Below are 18,362 nucleotides of genomic sequence, written 5' to 3'. Positions count from 1 at the left end.
TGTGGTGATGTATATATTTGCACCATTTCATTTTAGCATTCCTACTTCTACACATTATGTGTGTGTGTTCATGAGCATGGCTGTGCTTCCGATCATTTAGTAAAGGGAAGGTTTTATTGGTACTCATTGCTTGATATATAGTAGAGTAAAATGAACTTAATCGTGTCCTAAACTGGGAATATGTCTAATTAGTTAAGTACTGGACGCTGCACTCCACCACAGAACCAACTTCTAGAGTACCATGTTATCAGACTCAACTTACCGAGATGGCACAACCCCTTTATAACCAATCCACAGGCTATATCAGCTCTAAAATGGCCTGTTAGAATGGACCAGTATCTGCATATGCATACCACTGCTACATTCAATGTCAATTAGCCTTCTAAAGAACTCTGCTCTCGAATTAGGACAAAGCTGTCTTTAAAACATTTTATAACATTAAAAGGGCTCTCTTCGATAACTAAGATATTCTGTTTACAAAAAGCATTTCCATTGTCTATGAGATGTTACAAACAAGATCAACCCCATTTAAACAGAGAAGCAAAATCTGTCCATGGACAGGAGAGGCACTGCTGCTGGAAACCAAGCAGATGTTTTCGTAATCTTAGACAAATATCTTCTGCCAAATTTTAAAGTATAAAGTCCAAGATCTTGAAGACTTCTAGGATTAGATAGGATGGAAGGATGATATATCTATACTGTGCCAGTTTTTATAGAAGAGCAATCATCTCCATCCATCGACTGTAGACCTATATAGGGGGCCTGTACCTGCATGAAATTGCACGGTTTCTTGTTGTTAAGAAAATATCATAATTAGCATTTCAGGGAATCCATGACTAATTTTCAAGTAACGCTATAATGCCATCTGTTGCGGTTGTCATATGTGATTTTCTTGATGTAGAATAAGTTCTGACAGTTGTGTAAAACATTTCCCACAGTCAGAACATGACAGTGGGTGCTCACCTAAATGAGTTTCCTGATGTTTGAGGAACATTGATCTCTTTGCAAACAGTTTACCACACAGTGGACATGAGAATTGCTTTTCCCCAGTGTGAACTGTCCAATGTTCTGAAAGACTTGATTTTCGTGTAAAACACTTCCCACATTCAGAACACACAAATGGCTTCTTTCCCGTGTGACTCCTTTGGTGATTAATGAGAGTAGATTTATGTTTAAAGCTGTTCCCACAAACAGAACATGAGAAAGGCCTATCTCCTTTATGAATAACTTGATGTTCAAAAAGACTCGATTTCCTGCTAAAACACTTTCCACATTCTGGACAAGAGAATGGCTTCTCTCCAGTGTGGCGTCTTTGATGGTTAATGAGTACAGACTTCTGACTAAATCCTCTCCCACATTCTATGCACAAAAATGGCTTCTCCCCTGTGTGGATTCGCAAGTGTTTCTCAAGCTGTGATCTCAATGTACAGGGTTTATTGCATTCTGGACAAGTAAAAATGTTCTTTCCCGTATGAAGTCTCTGGTGATTGCTTAGATGAGATTTCTGGGTAAAACATTTTCCACATTCCAAACAAGGAAATGATTTTAACCCTGTGTGACTTCTGTAATGTCTACTAAGTAGGGACTTCTGACTAAAACATCTTCCACATTCTGAGCATTTAAAAGCATCTACACTTGTATAGGTTTGTTGGTGGTTTAGAAAAGTTGCTTTAGTTGAAAAACATTTTTTACATGAAGAACATGTATATGGCTTCTCTTCCAAGTGGATTTGCTGATTGTCATGAAATTGATCAATGGCAGAAAAATAATTCCCACATTTATGACACGTGAAAATATTAAAGCTTTTATCAACTGAATGTGGGTTATGAGAAGATTCTGTGGGAAGGGGAAGATCAGAGGATTTTTCTATACTGTGACATACCGGGGAGCAATCTGAACTACATGTTTTTTTAAGTGTGTAATCTTGTGTTTCAAAGCTTGGAGAAGAAAAGAGATGTTCCTCTGAACTAGTACTTATCATGGTTCCATCTGCTGGGAGAACAATAAAAACAGTTCATAAGCGTTAAAGTCTTTATGACATAATCAATACAAGAGTTCAACAACATTCATTTTAAAGAGAACCTCAAAAAAAAAAAAAATTATAATATATATACATCATTGAATGAAATTTTCCAGTTGTAAATCTTTATTCATTACATAGTGGAATGTGTTGAGAACAATAAAACCTAAAAATGATCAATCACAACTAATATCCCACGGAGGTCTAGAGTTGGAATGATGCTCAAAATCAAAGTACAAAATGAAGTTATAGGCTGACCCAAATTCAGTGGAAATGCCTCAATACAAGAAAATTATGCTCAGTGTGTGTGGCCTCCACGTGCCTGTATGACCGCCCTACAACGCCTAGGCATGCTCCTGATGAGGCGGCGGATGGCCTCCTGAGGGATCTCCTCCCACACCTGGACTAAAGCATCCGTCAACTCCTGGACAGGTGCAATGCAACGTTGGTGGATGTGTGAGACATGATGTCCCAGGTGTGTTCAATCGTATTCAGGTCTGAGGAACAGGCTGGCCAGACCATAGCTTCAATGTCTTCATCTTGCAGGAACTGCTGACACACTACAGCCACATGAGGTATGGCATTGTCCTTCACTAGGGGGAATCCAGGGCCAACCGCACCAGCGTATGGGCTCACAGGGGGTCTAAAGATCTCATCTCGGTACCTAATGGCAGTCAGGCTACCTCTGGCGAGCACATGGAGGGCTGTGCAGCCCTCCAAAGAAATGCTACCCATGGCGTCTCCAGACTGTCACATGTGCTCAGTGTGAACCTGCTTTCATCTGTGATGAGCACAGGGCGCCGGTTGCAAATTTGCCAATCCTGGTGTTCTGTGGCAAATGCAAAGCGTCCTGCACGGTGTTGGGCTGTGAGCACAACCCCCATCTGTGGACGTCGGGCACTCAGACCATCCTCATGGAGTCGGTTTCTAACCGTTCGTGCAGACATAAGCACATTTGTGGCCTGCTGGAGGTCATTTTGCAGGGCTCTGGCAATGCTCCTCCTTGCACAAAGGCTGAGCTAGCGGTCCTGCTGCTGGGTTGTTGCCCTTCTACGGCCCCCTCCACGTATCCTGGTGTACTGATCTGTCTCCTGGTAGCGCCTCCAGCTTCTGGACACTACGCTGACAGACACAGCAAACCTTCTTGCCACAGCTCGCATTGATGTGCCATCCTGCATGAGCTGCACTACCTGAGCCACTTGTGTGGGTTGTAGAGTCCGCCTAATGCTATCCCGAGTGTGAAAGCACAACCAACATTCAAAAGTGACCAAATCAGCCAGAAAGCATTGGTACCGAGATGTGGTCTGTGGTCCCCACCTGCAGAACCACTCCTTGAGTGTGTCTTAAGTCTTGATAATTGCCAATATTTTCCATCTGTTGTCTATTCCATTTGCATAACAGCATGTGAAATTGATTGTCAAACAGTGTTGCTTCCTAAGTGGACAGTTTGATTTCACAGAAGTTTGATTTACTTGGAGTTGTGTGGTTTAAGTGATCCCTTTATTTTTTTGAGCAGTGTACTTAGCCAGCCACATGGCGAGACTAGAGAGGGAAAGAACATCACTTAACTCTTGAAGAACAAATTTTCTTAGACGTTTGCAGACTCCATATACAGAGCCCTAAGTGTTAAAAGAGCAGAATCCCCACTCAAGTGACCCCATTTTGGAAATTATATTTATCTACAGGTGTAGTGACTATTTCACTCTACAGGTGTTTTCCAGAACCAAGAGTCGTAAATGTTGCTGAGTGAAAATTGCAAAGCTGCCATTATAGTGTTCAGTACATTACGCCAAGCTTGTGCTTCTGGAGAAACACACACACCTGTAAATTAGGCTGGCATGACAATTGGGCCCTCGCAATACGCCGATGGGAAGAGGCTCACTCTACCATACTTCTGCAAGCCTCCTAAATGTTGTGATCAATATAGGCATTTAGGGGGTTAAACAGATGGGGGCGGTGCAGGAATCACTCCTGGCGGTGTTAAATGCTGGAACTTGGCCATCACCCAAACCGAGCACCCAGCTGTGATCACGCAGGCACAGCTCCTTTGCAGCGCATGATCGCCATAACGTACCTACAAGTCATGGTGGAATAGTTGGTTCTCGACCAATGACATATAGGTATATCAAGTGTTGTGAAGGGGAAAACAGCATTTATGCCTATTAGGGGGATACAGATTAAAGAAAGCCACTGTAAAAAAAACAACATGGGCCCTTAGCAGTCCATTTATTTTATCATACACAATTTCATCCGCTTTAGAAGTAGAAGTTGGTGTCCCCATCTCTTGGACCCCTTTGTGGCTGCAACGACAGGATTTTTTGTTGCTTACCGTAAAATCTGTTTCTTGGAGCCTCCATTGGGGGACACAGGAACCATGGGGTGTATGCTGCTGCCACTAGGAGGCTGACACTATGCAAATAAAAAAGATAGCTCCTCCTCTGCAGTGTACACCCCACCGACTGGCATTATACTCAGTAAGTGAGAAAGCAGTAGGAGATAATGAACAAGGTTGAAAACCATAAACACAAACTTGAGAACTGTAAACGTGAGAACAGTTATAGAACATAAAACAGAAAAATTGGGAGGGAGCGATGTCCCCCAATGGAGGCTCCAAGAGACAGATTTTACGGTAAGCAACCAAAAATCCTGTTTTCTCTATCACCTCATTGGGGGACACAGGAACCATGGGACGTCCCAAAGCAGTCCCACGGGCGGGAAAAACAGACTTCCATCAGGTCAGAGGACTCACCACTGCCACCTGCAAGATCCTTCTGCCTAGGCTGGCGTCCGCCGAAGCGTAGGTATGGATCTTGTAAAATTTGGCGAACGTGTGGATGGAAGACCACGTTGCCGCTTTGCAAAGCTGTAGGGCGGAAGCCCTGTGGTGTACCGCCCAGAAGGCGCCGACTGCCCGGGTAGAGTGATCCTTAATCCCAGGAGGGGGCACTCTGTTTTTGACCCGGTAAGCCTCCAAAATTGCCATTCTGATCCAGCGAGCAATAGTCGCCTTAGAAGCCGGTTGGCCTCTGTGCGTGCCATCAGGAATGACAAAAAAGAATCAGTCTTCCGGAAAGTGGACGTTCTATATACAGGTAGATCCTCACTGCCCTGACGAGGTCCAGCTTGTTCAACGATCGCTCCAGAGGATGAGTCGGAGATGGACAAAAGGAAGGTAGAACGATGTCCTCGTTGAGGTGGAAGGTGGAAACCACCTTAGGAAGAAGGTGGAGGCCAGAAGACCACCTTGTCCTGGTGAATGACCAAGAACGGAGGGCGGCAAGATAGGGCCGCCAACTCGGAAACGCGGCGAATAGACGTGATGGCCACAAGAAAGGGAGATTCCTCTATCAGTTCTATCTGGCCTAAGAGGCTCAAAAGGGGGAAACCCTCAGAACGTCCAGTACCAGGTTTAAATCCCATGCATCCACAGGGGCCCTGCACGGCGGGACAGCGTGGGCTACTCCTTGAAGGAAGGTCTTAACCTGTGGCCGAGAAGCTAAAGTCTTCTGAAAGAGGATGGAAAGCACAGAGACCTGGCCCTTCAGGGAGCCAAGAGCCAGGCCCGAATCCAGTCCTGCCTGAAGGAAGGCCAAAATAGAAGGCAGGGAAAAGGACATAGATGGAACGCGGTTGGACTCGCACCAACGGAAGTAAGCCTTCCAGGTACGGTAGTAGATCCTGGAAGACGAAGGCTTCCGAGCCTGAATCATTGTGTGAATCACCCGGTCGGAAAGGCCGGACACTTAGAACAGCGGTCTCAACGGTCACGCCGTTAAACTGAGCGACCGAAAATTCGGGTGGCAGATCGGACCCCGAGACAGCAGATCGGGCCTGTCTGGAAGGCACCAGGGAGCGTCCGTGAGAAGATTGACAAGCTCCACGAACCAAGCTCTCCTGGGCCAATCCGGGGCGATCAGAATGACCAGCACCCCTTCCACTTTGATCTTTTTCAACAGTTTGGGAAGTAATGGAAGGGGTGGGAACAGGTAGGGCAGCACGAACTGTGACCAAGGAATGGCCAGAGCGTCGACGCCCACTGCAAGAGGATCGCGAGACCTGGAGACGAACTGCGGAACCTTCCTGTTCAGTCGAGACGCCGTAAGATCCACGTCCGGAGTCCCCCATCAAAGACAAATCTGATGGAAGACCTCCGGATGGAAGGACCATTCCCCTGCCGCGAGGCCCTCGCGGCTAAGGATGTCAGCGGCCCAGTTGTCCATGCCGGGGATATGCATCGCAGATATCACCAGAACCGTTGCCTCTGCCCAAAGGAGGATCTTGGATACCTCGGCAAGGGCCAAGGAGCTCCGGGTCCCCCGCTGATGGTTGACATATGCCACAGCCGTGGCGTTGTCCATCTGGATCCGGATTGGCAGGCCCCCGAGAATCCTTTCCCAGTGGCGGAGGGACAGAAAGATGGCCCGAATCTCGAGGACATTGATTGGCAGAGATGACTCTTGCATCGACCATCGGCCCTGAACCGTCAGGTGGCGAAAAACCACACCCCAGCCGAGGAGGCTGGCGTCCGTCGTCACCACCTGCCAGTGAACTGGAAGGAAGGACCTGCCTTGGGAGATGAGAGGTGACATCAGCCACCAGTTGAGAGACCGTTGGACCCGAGAAGAGAGTCGGATCGGACGATCCAGGGAGAAGGCAGACCTGTCCCAAGGAGACAGAATGGCTTGCTGAAGGGGTCGCGAATGAAATTGGGCGAAGGGAATCGCTTCCAATGTTGCTACCATCCTCCCCAGAACCCTAATGGTCGATCAGAGGGAGAAAGGCAGAGGACCCTGGAGCAAGCCTATGTCCCGACAAAGAGTGGATCTCTTGTCTTTGGGAACGAAGACTCTGGTCTGACGAGTGTTGAAGAGCATACCCAGAAAGATGATGCGCTGAGAAAGAATAAGGCAGGACTTCTTCCGGTTGACCAGCCACCCGAAACAGGCTAAGGTGTCGAGGACGATGGACAGACTTTCGTGAGCCTGAGAAAAGGACAGAGCCTTGAGGATGTCGTCGAGGTATGGAAATAGGACCAGGCCTCTGACTCAAGATGGCCATCAGCACCGCCATGATCTTCTTGAACACCCTTGGAGTGGTTGCGAGACCGAACGGCAAGGCGACGAACTGAAAATGTTCCCGGAGCACCGCAAAGCGCAGGAATCTGTGATGTCCGGGAAATATCGGGACATGGAGGTAGGCATCCTGGATGTCTATGGAGCACAGAAATTCCTGAGCCTCCATGGAAGCAATTACTTAACGAAGGGATTCCATCCTGAAGTGTCTCAGACGAACTCTCCTGTTCAGCAATTTGAGGTCCAGAATGGGGCGAACCTTGCCGTCTTTTTCGGTACCCCAAAAAGGTTCGAGTAGAAACCCGTGAACCGTTCTTTTTCTGGGATGAGAACGATTACCCCGGCTTTGAGAAGAGAAGCGATGGCTGCGAAGAAACCCGGAACTGGAGCGGAATCTCTTGAAGGACGGGATACGAAGAAACGATCCGGGGGTCGTGAAACGAACTCTATCTTGTATCCCGAGGATACAACTTCCCTGACCCATGCGTCCTCTACTGCGGAAATCCAGACGTCCCTGAAAAAGAGAAGACGGCCGCCCAACCTGGGAGGTGAGAGTAGCAAGGACGCCAGGAAGGAGTGGCCCTAAAGCAGGGGTGTCAAACTGCATTCCTAGAGGGCTGCAAACAGGTCATGTTTTCAGGATTTCCTTGCATTGCACAGGTGATAATTTAATCACCTGCAGAGAATGATTCCAGCACCTTGTACAATGCTAAGGAAATCTTAAAAACACGCATGGTTTGAGGCCCTCGAGGAATGCAGTTTGACACCCCTGGCCTAAAGAACACCGCCATCTTCTCTTGACGTGCCTGTGGCCTCTGTTGCTGCTGGGAAAAGGAGTTTGATGCCGCGAAGAGACGAAAAGGCCGAAAGGACCGAAATTGCCGTCTAGGAGGAGGGCGACGAGGCTTAGCCTTGGGGGAGAAGAGAACTTGTACCCCCGGTGGCGTCCTTAATGATTTGGTCCAGCTGGGAACCAAAGAGACGAGAGCCCTGGAAGGGCAGACGGGTAAGGGACTTTTTGGAAGATAAGTCCGTCTGCCAGGCCTTGAGCCAAACAGTCCAGCGGATGGCAACAGCATTGCTGGAAGCCTAAGCCGCACAAGACGCAGCATCCAGGGAGGCGGAGACCAAGTATTCACCAGCGTGGGAAATCTGGTTGGCAAGCTCGCTAGTTGCACGGGAGGCGCCCCGTCCAGGATACCTCGACGGAGATCTTTGGCCCATTTGGAAATGGATTTTGAGACCCAAGTGGAAGCAAAAGCTGGGCATAGAGCCGCTGCAGCCGCTTCAAAGGCTGACTTCGCAAAGGATTCTATAACTATCGTTAGAATACTTCAGAGATTCTGCGCCGGACAGTGGAAGCACAGTGTTGGTGGACAGCCTGGAAACAGGGGGATCCACCGAGGGAGAGACAGTCCAATTGGCGGTAAGTTCTGGAGAAAAGGGATATAACACACCCAGGCGGTTTCCCCTCTGAAAACGTCTGGTCGGGTTCTCTCTCTCTCTCTCTCTCTCTGGACAAGATTTCCTCAAATTCAGGATGCGGAGCAAAAAACTTGGAAGGTGGTTTGGCCCGTCTAAACGAAACTGCCTGATCTGCGGGTTCCGTAGAGGGATCCTTGATGCCACAGGTTTGGTTTATAGCTCCAATGAGATTCTGGACAATATCCCTCATGGTGGCGATTTGGTTAGAATCCAGCTCTGAAATATCCTCCGAGGGCGCATCAGAGAATGCCTCGCCTGACTCAGGGGAGGAGGATCGGGTTCGGGGAGGGGGACGCCGACCGCAGAGGAGGGCCGTGAGGCGAGATGGAGTGAGAAGAGGACTCAGACCGACGTTCCTGTCTGGACCTTTTGTGGCTTATCAAGGAGGGCTCGGGCGGCGGCTCCTGCGACCCGCTGGCCACTGCGGAGGCCTGCAGGGGTAATCAATCCAGCACGGACACCAGGGTTTCAGACACCTGTGTTAAAATCGGCCGCTGATTGTGACAGAGGAGGCCCAGCCTGGGATGGGGGTATCACTCTCGGGCGGACCGGCCGGGTGATCCTGGGCGGTGGGAAGAATCGAGTTGCTGCAGGCCTGACATAGCGGAGAGGGCTGACCTGAGGGAAGTTTGCTGTTACAGGACGAACATTCTAAGTACTTGACTAAAGCAGAAGATGAAGATGAAGAAGTAGGGGGAGGAGAGCAGCCTCCTTTAGAGTTAGACATTTTGAGAGGTCCCTGAAGAAATGCCAGCGGGTTAGGGGACAGTGGGGCAGAGGGGGGTGTCAGTCTGCAGTGCAGAGCTACTCACGGCAGACAAAAAACGGAATCCGTAGGAAGCTGTCCGGCTTGATGGGATGGACCTCCGGCGAGAAGTAGTCCCTTAGGCAAGAGAGGTATGGGCTCCTGCCGCAATCTGGAACAGTGGAAGGACTGTGCCGAACTGCGGATGTGACCGCTTAAATGTGGCGACAGGTGTCTGTAGAGGGGAACTCGTGTTCAGGAGTACCAAGATGGCGCCGGTGGGCGGAGAAAAGGCGGAACTTGTGCCCCTGCCACAGTGAGATTGTCGGGCGGGAGAAAAGCCCGCCCGATGAAAGTGGAAAAGGGGCGGAGTCCGGCTTCTGCCGGGGCCTAGATTAGAGATAGGTGCCGGAGAAGGCCGCGGCGTCGGAGGGAGGAAGCGGTGCGGCAGCTGAGCAGCCGCATACAGCGGCAGACCCAAAGCGGTGTGGCCTGGCAAGCCTGTTATGAACAGGTAATTCAGAACCACAATGGACCTTGAAGTTCAGAGCACACAATGACCTGACAATTACCAAAAACGTAGGACGAGCTCTGAGACGTGGGAACTCTGCTGACCGCAATCCCTAATCCTATCACACCACACTAGAGGCAGCCGTGGATTGCGCCTAACGCTCCCTATGCAACTCGGCACAGCCTGAGAAACTAACTAGCCCTGAAGATAGAAAAATAAGCCTACCTTGCCTCAGAGAAATTCCCCAAAGGAAAAGGCAGCCCCCCACATATAATGACTGAGTAAAGATGAAATACAAACACAGAGATGAAATAGATTTAGCAAAGTGAGGCCCGACTTACTGAATAGACCGAGGATAGGAAAGATAGCTTTGCGGTCAACACAAAAACCTACAAACAACCACGCAGAGGGGCAAAAAGACCCTCCGCACCGACTAACGGTACGGAGGTGCTCCCTCTGCGTCTCAGAGCTTCCAGCAAGCAAGAAAAACCAATATAGCAAGCTGGACAGAAAATATAGGAAACAAAAGTAACACGCAGAACTTCGCTTATGCAGGCCACAGGAACGATCCAGGAGGAAGCAAGACCAATACTAGAACATTGACTGGAGGCCAGGATCAAAGCACCAGGTGGAGTTAAATAGAGCAGCACCTAACGACTTAACCTCATCACCTGAGGAAGTAAACTCAGAAGCCGCAGTACCACTCATCCACCAAAGGAAGCTCATAGACAGAACCAGCCGAAGTACCACTCTTGACCACAGGAGGGAGCTTGGCCACAGAATTCACAACACAAGCCGCCGTGCTGAAGACAGGCTGAACAGCCGCTTACAGCGGCCGGGGGAGCGCAGCTGCAGGGACCCGCAGCGATGCGGCAGCTTGGCAGAGCCACCGCACTGAAGAAAATAATGAACGGCCGCTTTGTTGTGAATTCTGTGGCAGAGCTCCCTCCTGTGGTCACAAGTGGTACTTCGGCTGATTCTCTCTGGGAGCTTCCGTTTGTGGAGGAAAGTGGTACTGCGGCTTCTGAGTTTCCTCCCTCAGGTGATCTGGTGAGGTCGTTAGGTGCTTCTCTACTTAACTCCACCTAATGCTTTGATCCATGCTTCCTGTCAATGTTCCAGTGTTGGACTTGTTTTTCCCTGGATCATTCCTGTGGCCTGCTGCTCTGCATAGCTAAGTTCTTCTTTGCTATTTGTTTGCTATTTTTTCTGTCCAGCTTGTCTAATTGTTTTGCTGGAAGCTCTGGGACGCAAAGGGTGTACCTCCGTGCCGTTAGTTCGGTACGGAGGGTCTTTTGGCTCCCTTTGCGTGGTTTTCTTTAGGGTTTTGTGTAGACCGCAAAGTTATCTTTCCTATCCTCGCTCTGTTAAGAAAGTCGGGCCTCACTTTGCTGAATCTATTTCATCCCTACGTTTGTCTTTTCATCTTAACTCACAGTCATTATATGTGGGGGGCTGCCTTTTCCTTTGGGGTATTTCTCTGAGGCAAGGTAGGCTTATTTTCTATCTTCAGGCTAGTTAGTTTCTCAGGCTGTGCCGAGTTGCATAGGCAGAGTTAGGCGCAATCCACGGCTGCCTCTAGTGTTGTTTGGAGAGGATTAGGGATTGCGGTCTGCAGAGTTCCCACGTCTCAGAGCTCGTTCTATTATTTTGGGTTATTGTCAGATCACTGTATGTGCTCTGACCGCTATCTCCATTGTGATACTGAATTGCCTATCACAACACCGCTTACAGCGGCCGGAGCAGGGTAGCCGCAGGCGGTGCGGCGGCTAGAGAAGGCCGCGCTGGTGGCAAGGAGGCCGCTGAGAGCGGCCGGAACAGCGCGGGCACGGTTTTAGAAGCGGCACGGTAATCAGTAAGGCAGCCGCGCCGGGAACAGGGGCAAGGCGGCCGCAGCCACGGAAGCAGTGCGGCGGCTAAAAGATGGGACCAAGCTTGGGAAAAGACCCCTTACCTCTGCCCAGCAGGTAAGGTGACCTGCACCTGAAACCCCTTAAATAAGGCACCTCCTTTGAGGATCTGAGTTGGGAGACAGTTAGGGAAAATACTCACCTTAAACATCCCACGCCGGTACTAACCTGGAAGGTATCAGACGTCCAGGGAGCTGATGGACGTCGTCTCCGCAACCGACAGGCTCTGGTGGGCGAGTGGCTAGGGGATGGATGCAGGACCGGACTTCTAAGCACGCTGGTGTGCTAGGCTCTTGGTCCTGCAGAAGGATCTATGAGCATACGGGGTGGCAGTACACACCGTACTCATAGTCCGCATTGTGGGAGTACAGGTGTGACTGTTCACCCTGTATCCCTCCGGAAAAACCTGAAAAGTAACTACGCACATTGAGGTAGATAAGGGTCTAATGAAAGACCCGTGTCCACCTCCTACTGACACTAAGCTAAACTGAAGAGTATAATGCCAGTCGGTGGGGTGTACACTGCAGAGGAGGAGCTAACTTTTTTGTTTGCATAGTGTCAGCCTCCTAGTGGCAGCAGCATACACCCCATGGTTCCTGTGTCCCCCAATGAGAGGCGATGAAGAAAATGGTACGTCCGCCTCTGGAGCCCATATACCACATTATCATAACGCTAACAGTCCTGTTATTAGACCCAACCTTTGGTCTAATAGCAGGACTAAAATGGCAGTGTGGAAGCCACTGTTAGCCCCTTCCTACCCCCCCCCCAGGGTAATATGGAGACCATTGTACCTTAACCCCTTAATGACCGCCAATACGTCTTAACTGACTTGCGATATAAGAGACTAGCATCCCCCATACAGGTGACAATCCAGCAGCTGTCGACTGTACACTATAGCTGACAACTTGCTGTAGCAGCCACGATCAGTGTTTGCACCGTCCATATCTTTTTAACCCCTTAGATGCTGCTGTCAATAGTGACTACATCATTATAAATGGTTAACAGTGTGGGGGCTCCCTCTTTATCCCAATTAGTGCCCTCAAATCATGATTGTGTGGTCCTGATGTTTGGGATGGCAATTCACGACCAAATAGAGGCTTTAGATTCTGACAGCTGTTGTAACCTGTTCTGAAGTTACCGACATTTAGGTGGTAAATATAAACATTTTCATTCCCGTCATGCCACTTTGCATCAATTCCTGTAAAGCACCTGAAGGGTTAATAAACTACCTGACAGCAATTTTCAATATGTCAGGGGGTGCTGTTTTTAAAATGGTATCACGTTTGAGGGTTTCCCACTATACGAGACCCCTAAAGTCACTTCAAACCTGGAAAGCTCCCTAAAAAAAATAAATGTTTTAAATTTCCTTGAAAAAATGAAAAATTGCTGCTACATTTTTTAACCTCCTAAAATTCTAACAAAATAAAATAACGTTTTACAAATAGTGCTGATGTAAAGCCGACAAGTGGGAAATGTTATTTATTAATGGTTTGCTGTGGTATGACTATCTGGATTAAAGGGATAATCATTCAAAGTTTGAAAATTGCAAATTTTTTAACATTTTTCTCAAATTTTTGATATTTTTTATAAATAAACACAAAACATATTGACCTAAATTTACCATTATCATAAAGTATAGTGTGTCACGAAAAAACAATCTCAAAATCACTGGGATTTGTTGAAGTGTTGCAGAGTTATTACCACAGAAAGTGACACTGGTCAGATTTCAAAAATTTGGCTCCGTCACTAAGGGGTTAAATTGTCACTAGCTAAGACAGATGTGGCCTTTTCAGTATGGTAAAAATTCGAGGTCAAATTTATAGTTTTCATTTTTGGTTTGCTGTAGGACAGAGAATGTCAACAATAATTGCCATGGCACAGTACACACAATGTTTACTAGCGATTACATACCTGCACTGACATTTGTAGAAATGTCCGCCTTTGCACAATAATGATTATCAGTCCAATTCGTCTCATTTTCTTCTGCTGTAGCATTAACATCACCGAGTTGTTCATCCTAACAGAGCAGAAATGGATAAAATAAGAGTGATGAACATCCTTACAAACTACGTTATGTGGCGCAAATATTACATGTGATAATGCTATGTACCTGCTGATCTGCAGTGTTAGTGGGATCTTCTTGCACATAACTCTGGTAATACAATGGACTCGGACATCTCTCTGAAGAATTTCTTTTATCGAATTGATCTGAAAAAAAAACAAACAAAAAAAACACAATGACAGAATACAATAAGAGGTAAAGTTAGGAGGACACCAACAAAACTATTCTCTCATTTACAATCAACTAAAAGGGGTTGTTGGAATTAATTTTTGCATTTGGGTTTAATAAAAATGAGCACAGATTATACTTTATAGGTTCTTTGATTTGCTACACATTCAACGTCAAAGTGGCCGGTGGTCATAAAATAGCTAGAAATTACCGTATATACTCGAGTATAAGCCGAGATTTTCAGCCCAAATTTTTGGGCTGAAAGTGCCCCTCTTGGCTTATACTCGAGTCACAGTGGGCGGCAGGGTCGGCGGGTGAGGGGGAGAGGGCGCCGAGGCATACTCACCTAGTCCCGGCGATCCTGACGCTGCCCCTGCCTGTCACACTGTCTCTGGGTGCTGCAGCTCTCCCCCTCTTCAGCGGTCACGTGGGACCGCTCATTAGAGAAATGAATATGGACTCCACTCCCATAGGGGTGGAGCCGCATATTCATTCCTCTGAGCGGTGCCAGTGACCGCTGACAGGAAGAGCTGCGGCACCCGGAGACAGTGTGACAGGCAAGGGCAGCGTCAGGAGCGCCGGGACTAGGTAAGTATTTTATATTCACCTGTCCGCGTTCCACACGCCGGGCGCAGCTCTGTCTTCTCGTCCTCTTGCACTGACTATTCAGGTCAGAGGGCGCGATGACGCATATAGTGTGCGCGCCGCCCTCTGCCTGATCAGTCAGTGCAGAGAGACGCTGGGACGAGACGCCGGGAGCTGCAAGCAAGAGAGGAGAGTATGGCATTTTTTTTTTTTATTATTGCAGCAGCAGCAATGGCACAGATATATACGGAGCATCTATGGGGCAAAAATGAACGGTGCAGAGCACTATATGGCACAGCTATGGGGCAATAATGAACTGTGCAGAGCACTATATGGCACAGTTATGGGGCAAGAATGAACGGTGCAGAGCACTATATGGCACAGCTATGGGGCAATAATGAACGGTGCAGAGTACTATATGGCACAGTTATGGGGCAATAATGAACGGTGCAGAGCACTATATGGCACACCTTTCTATGGTACACCTTTCTATGGTACATCTATGGGGCAATAATGAACGGTGCAGAGTACTATATGGCACAGCTATGGGGCCATAATGAACGGTATGGAGCATCTATTTTTATTTTTTAAATTCACCGGTAGCTGCTGCATTTTCCACCCTAGGCTTATACTCGAGTCAATAAGTTTTCCCAGTTTTTTGTGGCAAAATTAGGGGGGGGGGGGGGTCGGCTTATACTCGAGTATATACGGTAGCTCAGAAAAACACGTGGAAAAAAAAAAAGAAAAAAAATGCACCCAAAATCTATTCTTACCTTTTGATATTGGGGGCTTTTGGTCCTCCATCATGAGGTCCTTGTACAGATTCTTGTGTCCTTCTACATACTCCCACTCCTCCATGGAGAAATGGACAGTGACATCCTGACACCTTATAGGAACCTGACGCACAATGATACAGTCATCATCCAGACACATCATCCCTTGTGTTAGTGTATAATGCCCCAGTATTCCCAGCAGCGCTCACCTCTCCAGTCAGCAGCTCAATCATCTTGTTGGTGAGGTCCAGGATCATCTGATCATTGCATATCTCAGGTATCAGTGAGTGAGGTGGAGGCTCCATGATGGGGCTGTGGGTCTTGCTCCATGCTTTGGTCTTAGGAATACTGCAGGCTGTCAAAACTTCACCAGTAATCTTTTTAACTACTACGTATTCCTGCAAGTGTGAAAACAAGAATAATCACCACTAAACACAATGTGCAACGGATCTTGTCTATGGTCTGCCTTGCATATCTTTATTTAGTAAAGATAAAAATGGACAAAATTAGAATTAGAAAGAAAATGTAATAAGTGTTGCAGACTATGATAGGGCTATATAAGCATAATAAATGTTAGAATGCAGGCAAATAAATTTTCTTAAAAGAAAATGAGGCCTATAGACACTAAAAGGTGTCCATATACGGTACTTCAAATAACTTATCCATCTATCTCAAATTCATTTTCCCAAGGAGCCACATGAAACCCTGACTGTTGAGGAAGGCAGAAATGAATTCTCATTATTATTATTTATAAGTTTATCATTCAATATTGAGCAGAATTAAGTATGCTGAGCAGCAGCTACTGTTAAAACATGTTACAATAGGGCTTCTTTTAACAGGTTCTCTTACCTGTAGCATCTAACCAACAAAATATAATCTGCTGTTTATAAATCATACTGTTCCATTATTCAGCCCATTTAATAAGTATAGATGTACCTTGTTTAACAGCTTGGGGGCTCCATGCAGTATGATCCTCACACAGCTCCCTCCACACACACAGCATGATGTTCAAACAGCCAACCCACTCTCCTTCAACATGCATGATGTCTCTGTGCACAAGTATGCTGTCCCCACAAAACCCCACACACAGTACTATGGCCCCACAAACTCCCCCCCCACCACCCCCCCCCCCCCCCCCCCCAAAAAAAAAGAATGGCCCATTACAAAAATGTGAAGAATATGGGGGATATAATTTCATGTCCATCGACTGCATCATATCTGGTCCAAGATTATAGACCTCCTTCAAAATGTGAAGTTGAGACAGTGCACTTGGCTGAGTGGTCCAGTTTCCAAAGCTCCAAGTCGAAAAACCCACACCCCTAGCAGCCTAGCTGAGACCAAGGCCTTTCTGGCAGCCCAAGCTGCTTAACTGCTTCAAACCTCCCCCCCCCTCCCCCCCCCCCGCCTCCCACCCAAACGGATGGGAGCCATATTTTCATAAGAAATTTTATGTCCTAGCCAAATACCGGTTACATTTTCGAGATCTTGGGAATGGAAAGAACACCTGACGGGGTCTCAGCCCGTTGTAGCACCCAGGGGTGGGGCGATATGTAGAATGGCTAATAGAAGACAGGAAGCAAAGCAGTGTTAGGTCTCGAAATCTAACGGTGGCCCGGTCAAATCCGGTGGCACCAAAACCGCCTCCCTATGACTTTCTGTTGAGAAGTTAGGATCCATCGTAGGTTTTGGAGTTTCAGCTTCCAGACCCAAAGGGAGGGAAACTAGGACCGTCCCGGGGGCGGAAAAGGGAGTTACCGACCAATAGATTTATTGCTAGTGAAAGGCAGTGGCTCACTGTTCCCTTCTAAGGGAGGTCACGCCATCATATTGTGTTTGAAAAAAAAAAATGGAAACTGTTGACACCCCCACACCTCCCATGTGGCTGTGCAGCACCAAGGCCTAACATTCAACTGCTAACTGACTTTTGTAACACCTGCTTATACTTATTGTACTACCACCTGTATTTGCATATTTGATCATCGTATATGTGTATCCATGGTGTATATAGTGTTTTGTTTATTGTGCCCTTAAGGCGATTAAATATACAATTTAACCTTGAGCTGCTCTTTTACCTCGATCCCCGAATCCACACATGCCAAGGTCACATGCTACCTGGGCTGGTTTCTGGCCCAACATAATCCTGTTATCTATAGACGAATCCACACATTCATGTTCTCAGTTTAACCTCACATGCTGCTAAAGCTAGTTTCTGACCCAATATAATCCAGTTAACAGACCGAGAGTATATCCAACAAGGAACTTGTGGAAGTCCTACCAGGCTCTGTTTCCCTGGTGCTAGTGAAAGGAGTCTCTCAGCCAGTCAGGGTTGTGATCGAATGTTGAGCAATGCCAGCTGTCACGTGGGCCACCTTCTCTCACTGCCCATGCGGACATGGGATGTGCCAAGCAGACATTACTTATTAAAAAGGGGTGCGGAACGTCACATTGGTGGAAGTGGGGGGATTGTACCGTGTGACCACTGACATATTAGTGATGTCAGGCGGAAAAGTGACGTGCAGTTCTTCACACACAAGTACATAACTTCCAATTTTTGAAGAGCAGAAAGAGGGACAAATTATGCGTCACACACAGTGCCTGCAGAAAATATTGGCGACGCCACTAAATCCACAAACATTTACCATTTCTTTCTCCCCAGACAGGCGAAGATGTCAGAAGGGCGGTGGTAATGAGGGGAGGTGGAGCAGCATATTCATTACTGTAATGAGCAGTACCATGTGACCGCTCAGTACAGGAAGAAGCTGGGACGCCGGGGAGCCAAGGACCTGCAGGGACCGCTCCAGGAGCAGGTGAGTATAATTAGATAGCCCCCGCTTCCTCTCCCCTGCCGACCCCTGGGTATGACTCGAGTATAAGCCGAGAGGGGGACTTTCAGCCCCCCCAAAAAAATGGGCTGAAAATCTCGGCTTATACTTGAATATATACGGTAACTGCTGTTTTTAAGATGCATCTTTTTTAGGCTCCACATAGAAGCCTCCAGAGAAAAAAAAAAGCACCAAAACCGCACAGTTCA

General features: G+C 47.7%; 1 protein-coding gene across 1 annotated transcript in view; it reads right to left on the bottom strand.

Annotated features, from left to right (window-relative positions):
- Positions 1–415: 415 nt before the first annotated feature.
- Positions 416–18,362, bottom strand: part of LOC138665259 (gastrula zinc finger protein XlCGF26.1-like) — a 45,463-nt gene continuing 27,516 nt past the window's right edge. Inside the window, exons 3-7 of the mRNA XM_069752575.1 lie at positions 15,541–15,729; positions 15,332–15,455; positions 13,854–13,951; positions 13,655–13,760; positions 416–1,989 (exon numbers count right to left, since the gene is read on the bottom strand). Coding sequence (XP_069608676.1) covers positions 878–1,989; positions 13,655–13,760; positions 13,854–13,951; positions 15,332–15,455; positions 15,541–15,729 — 1,629 coding nt within the window. The 3' untranslated portion in view covers positions 416–877. The remainder of the gene's footprint in view (positions 1,990–13,654; positions 13,761–13,853; positions 13,952–15,331; positions 15,456–15,540; positions 15,730–18,362) is intronic.

The sequence above is a fragment of the Ranitomeya imitator genome, chromosome 2 (assembly GCF_032444005.1).
Source record: "Ranitomeya imitator isolate aRanImi1 chromosome 2, aRanImi1.pri, whole genome shotgun sequence".
NCBI lineage: Eukaryota > Metazoa > Chordata > Amphibia > Anura > Dendrobatidae > Ranitomeya > Ranitomeya imitator.
This window is presented reverse-complemented; position numbering and strand designations above follow the sequence as displayed.